Source organism: Suncus etruscus, chromosome 14, assembly GCF_024139225.1.
Source record: "Suncus etruscus isolate mSunEtr1 chromosome 14, mSunEtr1.pri.cur, whole genome shotgun sequence".
Classification (NCBI taxonomy): domain Eukaryota; kingdom Metazoa; phylum Chordata; class Mammalia; order Eulipotyphla; family Soricidae; genus Suncus; species Suncus etruscus.
In genome coordinates this window covers 66799644-66811118 of record NC_064861.1, presented here as the reverse complement: position 1 = coordinate 66811118, position 11475 = coordinate 66799644, and the positions used below count along the sequence as shown (strand labels likewise).

At 45.7% G+C, this 11475-nt stretch overlaps 1 protein-coding gene across 1 annotated transcript in view; it reads right to left on the bottom strand.

Moving 5' to 3' along the window:
- Positions 1-3581: 3581 nt before the first annotated feature.
- Positions 3582-11475, bottom strand: part of PHLPP2 (PH domain and leucine rich repeat protein phosphatase 2) — a 78529-nt gene continuing 70635 nt past the window's right edge. Inside the window, exons 16-19 of the mRNA XM_049786331.1 lie at positions 9974-10084; positions 8554-8748; positions 6049-6280; positions 3582-5244 (exon numbers count right to left, since the gene is read on the bottom strand). Coding sequence (XP_049642288.1) covers positions 4105-5244; positions 6049-6280; positions 8554-8748; positions 9974-10084 — 1678 coding nt within the window. The 3' untranslated portion in view covers positions 3582-4104. The remainder of the gene's footprint in view (positions 5245-6048; positions 6281-8553; positions 8749-9973; positions 10085-11475) is intronic.

Sequence of the window (11475 nt, the reverse complement as noted above, 5' to 3'; positions counted from 1 at the left end):
CTCCCCAAGCCCACCAGGAGTGATTCCTCAGTGCAGAGCCAAGAGTAATCTCTGAGCACTGCTGGGTGTAGCCCCAAAACAAAACAAAACCCTTCACATTTTCTATCATTGGAGTTTCATCATAAACATATAAACCAAGTCAGAATATGATGTCTCAACATGGAAAAGAAATCTTTATTGCTTTTTTTTTTTTTTCAGCTTGAAAGGTGACCAAAATAACTAATGAACTCAAGAGTCTTATAGAGTGTCATGGAATGTAGTTATCATCTTCATATTCTCCAACAGCAAGAAAAAGCTAAAATACCCTGCAGGGATTCATGGCTAAGAAACTGATGCTACATACAAGTGAGAGAAAAGTACAGTTTCATGCTAGAATGTTTATAAAATAAAAAGGGAATTCCATTTTAAAACAAAGCCATGAAAAAAAGATTGTTTTATGTTATTTATTATTGTTATTATTTTTTACAAACAATAGATTTGCTGCAACATGCTCTGGCTCATATTATTGAATTAAAAAAATTAACACATTTCAAAAATATCAAAAATACACTATAATGAGTCTTAGGACTACAATACAACAATGATTGCACAAAACCATAAGATATGATCTCACTGTCTGGATGGCGTCCACAGACAACAGAGAGAAAACCCTAGAACTTGAGAAGTGCACGACAGTTAGAATACAAGGAGCTTGTGTGTGGTGGGGGGCAGCACTTGCCACTCAACTTGTGCCTCAGTCTACAAAGTGCTTCCCCAGCCCATGGTGGAAGTCATGAACCCATGAACCGGATGAAAGATGAGTCCCCTCCAGGATAGAGGGGTAGAGTGGGGGGCCTGAAAGCCCTCCCCCAAAGGGAAGTAAAAAGTGACACGAGACAGTTAGTGATGCCGCAGACACCACTACATGGCTTGGAGACTAATTATTGGATAATTGGTACATTTATTGGTGACAGCCAAGTGCTCCCTTTGTGAAGGTTTCTTAGTTAATTATAGTAGATGGAGGAGGTGAGCCTGTGGCTTCCAAGTACCTGTGTTTGCTGAAGGTTTGTGTAGGAAAGAAGAAAGAGCATAGTTTGCTGTGTAGTATAGTAGATCCACCCAACTAAACCAGCTCTGTCTCCCAGAGAAGAGCCTTCACTCCGAAATATTGTGATAGCACCCAGTGATGACCAGCTGCTTGGAGTGACTCTTCTCTACACCAGGAAAGTGTACACTTTTTATACACATATCCAACAGGAGTAGACTAAAGCCCTGGCTGCAGTAGTAGGGGGCATTTGGTGGCTGTGATAGCACTGTGACCAGCAAAGTCACAGATATATTTCTGAACTACTGTGCAAAAAATGTACCAAGCCTGGGACCCCGCTCAGGTACTTGCTTTCTTCCTGAGATGCTGCTCTAAGGGGGTGGTAGGGCTCTTTCAGAGTGTCTCAGAAACTTCTCAGGAAGAGGGGTGCAGAGAGCCCTGAGATCCCTGCAGAGTCTGGAAGTTCCAGGCTCAAGGCCACAGCTCTCTCTTCCCTCCAGCGAACATACCTGTGTGGCAAGTCCTGGGAAGTAGATTCCCATCTGGGAATCAGATGCCTGCCTCTCCCTGCTGGCCAGCCTCACTATGTAATACTGTGGCAGTGCTGCCCTCTGAGGCCAAGAGCTCCATATGGTATTTTTGGTAAAGGGCTATGCACGGCCCTCTTACCCTCTTTGTTAATACAGAGCAAGTACAGAGAAAAAGATTAAAGGAAATTACAAGAATCATCAAAGGTTTGGTTTCACTTAACATAAAAGGTTTCCAGAACAACCTAATGCTTCTTAGAAGTGAAACTACCACATACAAGAACATCTGGAATTCTGAAGTTCTGCTGACTAAAAAATAAATACATTAGCTTTGGGTCAAGTTATTTCAGAACTGGGTTCAGAACTGTGGTGGCTCCAATCAGTAGGATGGGAAACAGAGAAGACAAGGGCTCACAACTAAAGGGATTTTTTTAAACACTTCTAATAAAGTGGTTTTCATAAAAACAAAATAATTTTCTAAACAATCAATTTTCTAAACAATCTCACACTCTGTCATTTCTGCTGTATGAGCAGAAATCACCCATCACTAACTTACTGGATTTTTCCATTGTTTTTTGTTTCATTTTCCCATATAAAAATAAGGCAGCAACACATGATTATACCTGTCAATCCAACACCAACTGGGCTTTTACGGGCCCACGTATGTGCTGAACCGCTTCAAACCAAGACCTGAGTTCTACAGTTTTTCAGTAGCTGACCAGTAGTTTAACACAGAGAAGTCAGGGATTTGGAGACTCAAATTCTTTTTTATTTCTTTTCTTTTTCTTTTTATTTAAGGGGGGCACACTTGGTGGTGATCAGGGCTTACTCCTGGCTCCTTGCTCAGGAATTAGTCCTGATGGGCTCACGGGACCATATGGGATGCTGGGGATCAAACCTGGGTCAGCTGTGTACAAGGCAAGTGTTCCACACACTGTACTATCTCTCCAGCTCCATCAAATTCATAAAGCTGAGGAGTTGAATTTCAGACAGCAATGGAGCAGAATGAAACTCAGAACCAGTGGTACAGAACTCTCCGCTCACACACAGACATGGGGTCTCTGAGAAGGTGGGGGTGCACATATGTGGACGCATCATCTGCCTTCCTACTATTGCTTTAGCAAAACTTAAAAAAAAAAACTCACAAATATATATTTATATATGTATGTGTATATATATATATATAAAATCTTGTATTTAATATTTTGTTTCTCATGAAACAAACTGAAAATGGTTCCACTCTATTTTCTTTTGAATTGTGAAAGTATTCTAAAAATTCAAAGCACATTCCCCACTGGATAAAATCAAAATTTTGTAGTACAGGAGTTAATTTCCTAAGTACATCTTTCACTGGAGAAGGCAACAGAAATATGGAAGGAACTGCATTTTGTTAGGGTTACATGGAATGTGCAAATAATACAGTAAACCAGGTTTTATTGTAGGCTTAGGACTTTCTAGAAAGTCTTTCTTACATGAGTAACTTAGCCCAGGACTCTAAGGGCTCAAGGACTGCTTGTGGTAATAGAGGCAGACTCTATTTGAGACAACCATTCCTCTGGAAGAGAGAGCATAGTCTGGCCTGTGCGCAGCCCTGATACCTGTCCCCCATCAGCCCCAGGATCCTAGGAGTCATAGGCTCTAACTCGGGGTTATGGGGATGTGGATAGGTTGGCCCTACACAGTAGGAGGGTGCCAAAAACTGTCACAGGCGAGGGAAAACAGCCGATCTTAATCCCGGGAGACCTCTGGGGAGCTACTAGGAAGGGTCCAGCAGGGGTCACTCTTGTCAAGAAATTATTTATTCTCTTTCTGATCAAGGGCTTCTTCCTCCCCAGCCTCATTCTCTAGAGAAGATCCTATTTCCCCCCCACCCAGGTTTCTCAGGTGCTCCAGTTTGACATCGACTGTCATATCAGCTTCCCAGGTGCCTCCTCGTACCCTCACAGGAGGCGCCAACACCCAATCGATGATGGTTCCACCTGAAGACAAAGGTGCTGGGCTGCCTCTAAGAATATTGGCTCGAGTGCAGATTCAAAAATACAGAGTTTATAGTCAATGAAAAGTGCTCTCATTACATTACATAAATTAGCTGTTTGATTGGTTCTACATTTCCAGTAAACGTCACTGTGATAGGCTGTATTCTCGTAGAGAAGAATGAAACGCCATGGGACTTGTCCCGTCCCATCCCATCCCATCCCATCCATTAGGCTGAGATCTAAGGTGATTTCTCTGTCACGGAGACCCGTCAGCAGCAATTCTTAAAGGGAATCAATCTCCAGTTACAACCTCCTCCACAGAAATAGTCCCTTTCCTGCCCAGGCAGGCAAATTCTCGAAATTATCCTAGGAGAGAAAGGGTTAATGGCAGGTGGTAGGATGGATACAGAGCAACCTCCACTTTGCTTCCTTTCCGGAAACACCAGGCATTCCCAGGCAGGGCACATGGGATACTTAACACTGTTTTCTAGCTTATCAGGCAAGGCCCATTCTAGGCTTTGAGCTATTGCCTCACCCCCAGCTCTGTACCCGGCCCAGGTGGTGGCCCCCACCACAATCACAGAGCCGTATCAAACTCCTCCGGGAGCTCGGTCCGATCCTCTTCGCTGGGCTCAGGCTCAGGCCGGCTTCCCTGGTGGTGCTTCATTTGCTCCTTCACTTCGTCTTCCAGGTCTCGAGGGACCACAAACTGATCCTCTGGCTCCAGCTGAGTTGGGGCAGCAAAATAACCTGTTTTCCTCTTGGGCACTTCTGTGGCCACCTCGATGAGGTTCAGGCTATCTTCCAGGGGTACCACGGAGCCATTGGAAAGTTTCTTGCCATAAAGACAGGATGTGGAGGGTGATTTCTGCAGCTCTAGCCGGTCCCTGCTCCCTGGCCCCAGCATGCCACTGTTGACGCTGTTCTGCCTTCGGATCCCCCACAGCAGCCCTCTTGCCGGGGCCTCCGGGCCCGAGAGTGAGAGCGGAGGGGAGCCCTGAGGTGCCCGGGCCCGGCAGCAGTGGATGTCCACCTCCACCTCCACCTTGCTGCCATTGGTGATCACCCCTTCCACAGGCCGCTCATCGTCACTGTCCAGGCCATTGTCTGACTGGTTACTGGAGAAGGTGGCACAGGAAGGTTGGCGCTGGAAGCCGCCCACTGAGGGCACGGGGTGAAGACTACACCGCCGCTCTGGCCGGGGGAGCAAGCCGGCCTCCAGTACCCCCGTGCTATGCTCGTCAGAAGCGGTGGAGCCCACCTCGCTGCTCACCTCCGACGTGGACATCTCGCTGCTGAACTCGGAGGCGATGCCACTGCTGGAGGAAGGTGTGGTTGGCTTGGGAGTGTCCTTGGCAATGGTGGGAGCAAAGCCTGTGGGACCAGGGAAGGCAAGCCCGCTCATCTCACAGGTGCAGCCTTCCTCACCTGTGTTCAAGTACACCACTACGGCGCCCACATTGTCCCGACAGCCATAGCTCTGGGCCAGTGTGCACAGCTTCTTGGCGGCCGCTAATGGGTCCTCCCCGCGGTGCACAGCATTGACGGCTTCTGTGTACGACAAGTGTTCCCACAAGGCTTTGTTCCCCAGAATCAGCAGCTCATCGTGAATAGTCAGTGGAACTGAAGCTATATGGGGCCTGGGGAGGATCCAGGGGTAGAGGTATGTGCAGCCCAGCAGCCGGGTACAGCAGGTTACCCCATTCACCTTGTTGTCCTGGGGATAAACAATGCAAATTCTGAGAAACAAGCAACCTATCTTTCCAGATCGCAAAGCCTAGGGTGCCACAATAAAACAGAATCAGCATGAACTGTACAATTTTTTCTAAGATCTGCATAATTTAATTATATTTTTCTTTTCTGGGCCATACCTGACTGGGCTCCCAGCTTATTCCTGGCTTTGGTCAAGGATCACTCCTGGCAGGGCTCAGGGGCCCAGAAGGGATGAAGGGATGACAGGGATCAAACCCAGGTCAGATACTTGCAAGACAAGCACCTGAACTCTTGTACTATCTCTCCATCCCAACATCTGTATAATTTTAAGTGGAATTACAAAGGTAAAGGTACATAATTCTAAGTAAGACCAGACATGTGGTTATTACACCAATAAAGTCAGAGGTAACTCAGGTAAATTAAGGGGCTTGGGGTTGGGAAGATGGCTCAAAGGGCATATTAGACGATATTTATACTGACAAAAATGGGTTAGAACTTCGCACTTCACAGCAAGATATCAGACATGACTCTTCTATCTCGAACGACAAACTGGATGAGTAGGAAATTAGCCAGGTAGTTTTACATTCACTTTTACATGCTAGTTATCTAGCTAAGGAAAATAAAAAAGGGATTTTTATAAATATATGATATACAATTTACATTTTTTTCTATTTGTTAGTGAATATTACTGAGATTTCCTTCTTACATCATTTATCTGAGTTAGAGAGACATTGCAAGGTAAACTGGAAGCCAGCCCTTCACTGCCTCCAGCGATGGCAGGGCCTGGGTTTAGGGGAGCGAGGCTCACCTCAGTGATGATGGCTTTCTGGTCCTTCACCCTCTGTGCCTCCTCCAGCTCTTGTTCCAGGCTGAAGACTTTGGAGAGGGGCAGTGGTTTCCCACCTCGGCATAGCACTGCTTGGCATGTGCCTACGTTGGCTACAGTTAGGCTAAAGCTACTTGTTGGATCAGCAGCATCGGGGCGGAGGTAACAGAGGAGAGCAGAGGAGCCCAGCTTCTGGCCAGCCATTCCTAACTTCCTATGGAAGAGACAAGAGGTAGTCTCAGAGGAAAGTGTTGGATTGCCTGTGCAGTGTTTCTTGGCTTCTCTGCCATGTAACTGAGCCGCTCCCTAATTCCCCAGAAAGCAGCCCCTTGCAATGGATGATGACGAGTCTTGCTGACTAAATAACGAACCATGAGGGAGCCTGTGAAGTAGCTCCGTGGACTGTAGCATTTGCTTTGCAAGCAGGAAGCCCAAGTCTAATCCTCAGCACTGTATGATTCCCCCAGAATACTGCCAAGTGTTTTTTGTATTTTGAGCTACACCCAGCAGTGCTTAGGGCTTCCTTCTGGATTAGCAGTCAGGGATCACTCCTGGTGGGCTTGTGAGGACAATACGGAGGGTCAGAGATTGGGTTGTCTGTGCATGGCAAGCACCCTACCTATTGTATTATTCCTCTAACACATAAACAATTTTTACATTAAGAGTGGAGGGACAGGGACCAGAGAGATAGCAGTGATAGGGCATTTGCCTTGCAATAAGCCGACCTGGAACAAACCTCGGTTCTATCCCTGGCATCCCATAGGTCCCCCGAGCCTGCCAGTATCGATTTCTGAGCACAGAGCCAGGAGTAATCTCTGAGCATCTCTGAGTGTGGCCCCCAAACAAACAAGAAACATATAACAAAAAAAGAGTGGAGGGATAGGGGAGCCTATTTACAAGCATCCTTCTTGCCGTTGTGTCTGATCAGCTGACATTGAGTCCAAATGTAGCACTCAACTGTGTGTCTCAGGAGCACCAAAGCATGTTAGCCAGACTGCTGGTTCAGTGACTGCATTTCTCACTGCTGAGGTTGCCCCCTCCAAGATGACACTCAGAGTCACTCACTCATGCTATAATTTCCCAAAGGAAAAGCCTTAGTCTCCTTGCATTTCTCCAGCACGGGGTACCTCTCAGTGCTTAGTACAGAGAGCTAAGTTTAGGGTAGATGTTATCATAAATACTTGCTTTCAAATTCCAGAGCTGCCATTTATGGTCTGTAGATCCTCACGAAGTGACTTCTCTGATAATACAGAGAATTTCTGATAAAATACCTACCTCTGTGGCATGTTTTGAAAATTAAAGATAGAGTATGGGGAAATGCCTAGTATTGTGCCCAGAGCTCCTGGGAGATGTGTTGTTATAAACTGAGTTCTCTTGTCCAAAGCGCAATCTTACCAAGTTCCATAGGTTCAATTCTATCACTGAAAAATGGACTCCTTCCCCACCATCTCTGCTCTATACCCTGTGGGACGGATAAGGCCAGCTGGTACTCCAGGCTATTCCATTTCAACCTCTGTTATACAAGCTGACAACTTCTCAGTTATAAATCCTCTCCTGCAGGCCCCCTGACTAATGTAGCCCATCAATTTGGTTATACAGAGTCTCCCCCTAATCCAGGGGATACATATCAAGACCCCCCAGTGTGTCACTTAAACCATGGATAGTTCCAAACTTTATTATCTTTTTTCCCTAAACATGCCTATCTGTGGTAAGGTCTGATTTATAAATCAGTTACGATAAGCAATTAACAACACCTAATAATAAAACAGAAGAATTATAACATTATACAGTAATAAGTTATAGAAATGCAGTCTATAATCACTGTAAACAACATTTACAAATTCCATATAACTATGATAACTCAAAAAATAAAGCAGAGATTGAAAACTATTGTCTTATAAGGGTCTTAGAATTCAATGAGAAGTTTAGTTGGTAAATTCTCAGTAAGTATTCCAAACACACAAATCAGGGGCTAGAGAGATAGTACAGTGGGATAGGTGCTTGCCTTATATAAGGCAGACTCAGGTCCAACCCCTAGCATCCATTTGGTCCCCCAAGCACCACCGGAACAAATTCCTGAACATAGAGCCAGGAATAACTCCTGAGCACCACTGGGTGTGGCCAAAATAAATAAATAAATAAATAAGAAAAAGAAATTTTGTCAGTGCATTACCATTATAGGTCAGTAACTCTCAGAAGAATCTAGATTCTTACAGAAACTTTTCATCTTCTCCTCCGCCTCCCACCCCTGGAATGTGTAATACATTATCTTTACGGGATCTTTTGCAAACAACTTATGGACATTTCAGATCTTCAGCTGGATCCAAGGAAGAGTCAAAGTCCCTACATTCCACTTAGATTGGAGAGACTGGCCACAGGATATGAAGCAAGAGTTCACCTGGCTCTTGAATCCTGACCTTGGGTTCAAGTGAGATTAACTTCCAGGAAGCAGATCTGAGTGAGGAATTATTCAACCCACCTGCTTACCTGTGAGACACCACAAAGGTGTTGGCCATGAAGACAGTGTCATGTGCTGACTGCTGAAGCTCTTCCAAGAGCACGTCTGCCATGGTGCATTGCAGCAGGCGGGGCAGCTCCTCATTCCGATCCCCATCAAACATGCCATACACAGCTCCCACACCCTCAGCAAAGTTATCTACAGCCAGAGTGGACACACACAGTCTAGCAAGGCACGAGAAAGACAAACAGTGAGAAGGTTATTGTCCAACGACAACTCTCTTGAAAGCCCACTTTCAAAAAGGTAGGGTTGGGGCTGGAGACAATACAGGACTGATGGTGCAGAGTTCATGCCTTTGCCTTGCCTGAATCCAAGATCAGTTTAATCCCCACACTGCAAGGTCCCTACATGCCCAGCATTGCTGGATGCAGTCCTAGAAGCCCCCAGACATCAGTAGAGCATGGAGAAGCACACTTCCTCGGGCCCTAGCATCAATCCAAGGTGATTCCCTGATGTCACTAGAAGGACCTCTGGGCCCCCTAAACATCTAGGACAACTTCACCTTCCCCCAAAAAGAAAAAGGACTTTTATGATATGGAAAAGAAGAGTCAAAAATTCTAATCTTCACATGGGAAAGTCTTCAGATAAAATCATTAAGGCATCTGAAAGAGCTTTATGTCATTAGAAATGGGGAATTTGGGGGCCAGAGAGATAGCATTTGACTTTCATGCAGAAGGTTGGTGGTTCGACTCCCGGCATCCCATATGGTTCCCTGTGCCTGCCAGGGGCGATTTCTGAGTGCAGAGCCAGGAGCAGCCCCTGAGCGCTGGTGGGTGTGACCCAAAAATCAAAAAAGAAAAAAAAAAAAGAAATGGGGAATTTCAGCCACATTGGTGGGCAGTATATGTGAGCTTTGTAGCACTGCCCAAGGTCAAAGGGATGAGGCCACATGAATGAGCACTGAGTGTAATGAAAGCAATGACTGATTGAAAACAAGTACTGTGAGCAGCTTCATCCAGAGACCCAGAGACCCTGGGAGAACTTCTGTAGCTGAGCATGAGGGTTCCTTAGGCCTGTGGTGAGGGGTGATGTACAACCTAGGGCTCAGTGCTGTCAGAAAAAAGGGAAGGATGGGAGCTGAGCTTTGTATGAGTCACTCTGGGGCAGGTAGAACAATGCAGGAGCAACACAGTAGACTAGATGCTGCCACACAGCAGGGCCATTTGGTGATTGGATGGGTGATCAGCGGAGCAACAGCAGCCCAGAACATCCTAGGGCTGGTACTCGGTGGGTGGGCATTCCTCTTGGTTTCATCACAGTGGGTCAAAGTCTCAGAGCAACTGTATATGGTGTCAGTCTGCTATGATATGTCTGTGACCTCCTGATAGCACCAGGGACCCACCCTTCAGCATCAGTCCCAGAGAGCAGCTCTCAGACCAAGAAACTCACTTATTTCTCTGCCCGGCCATCTCAGCCAGGCCGTGGTTCCAGAAGGATGATGTCACTGTAGACTCAGTACTTGGCAAAGGTTTCTGATCAATTTTCAGGGTTGTGATATGGCTGTGAGAAGAGCAGGAAGGGGGCATTAAACAGTGTGTACACCAGTATTGTACCAACAAAACTATACCGGAGCTGGAAAGAGAGAGTGTGCTGGGTGAAGGTGCCTGCCTTGCAAGTATTCAGCCCTGGTTCAATTCTCAATACCACACATGGTCCCACTGACAGGAGGGAACCTCCCCTACCCCAGCACAAAGCCAGAAGTAACCTCTGAGCACCCGGGTTTGCTCCCCCGCAATCCAAACAAACTATCCCAACAATAACATGTCTTTATAAAAAACAATCTGTTAACAGTCCCTGATCCAAATCCAGGGGAACAGAATGAAAGTCCTATGTTAAGCCACTGGCCAAGAAAAGAAAGAAAGAAAAGGGGTAGGTGGAAGAAATTGAGCCAATTATTGTTACATTTACAAAAGGTTTCTAAGTGTCAGCTGCCAACTTATTTTAAGTACTTTGATGCAATGAATGAGCTTGCCCAGTCTCTCAATGCTGTCTTGTAAGGTGATATGTGGCACCTAAAACACCTGTGGCTGGTCGCCATGTTCATTCATCAGCCCAGCTTCATACATCCTGGATCATGCAGTTTATGCAGCCACGTGACACCTCCAAATTCCTCAGTACTGACACCCTGAGGTAACATACTAAATTAGATGAGAACGTAGCATAGAAGCTGCCCAAGTTCAACAAACAAAACCTATGCACAGGAGGCTCAACTAGCAATAAACAGCTTGGTAAACCATCAGACAATGACTCAATGACCCCATTGTGAGATACACTAATTTCACAAATTTTCTTTTACTGAAGTATTTTTTTTTCTTTTTCTGGTAATTCCATTTCCATTTACTTGTAACAACAATATAAAGAAAATTTACTTTGTGCCTGCCTAGAGGGCAGGCTTGGGATGGGAAAGTTGGGGTGGCAAAACTGGTGGTGGGAATGGCGTCGGGACATGGAATGCCAGAAACAACTATATTACAAACAACTTTGCAAACCATGGTGTTTGAATAAAGTAATACATTTTTTAAAATAATAATAAAATATCTATGGATGCCATGCCAAAACATTCTGCTTGTGGCTGAGAAGAACTCATGATGCTAAATTCTACTAAATAGGATGATCACTCACTGGCTTGAATGCCAGAGTAGGCATTAATACCAGAAGCACAGGGAAGAAACACAGGGCTTGGGGCCGGAGAGATAGCATGGAGGTAAGGCATTTGTCTTTCATGCAGAAGGTTATTGGTTCGAAACCTGGCATCCCATATGGTCCCCCCCAGCTTGCCAGGAGCGATTTCTGAGCATCGAGCCAGGAGTAACCCCTGAGTGCTGCCGGGTGTGACCCAAAAAACAAAAACAAAAAAAACAAGAAGCACAGGGCTTGCCTGGCTATTTCCT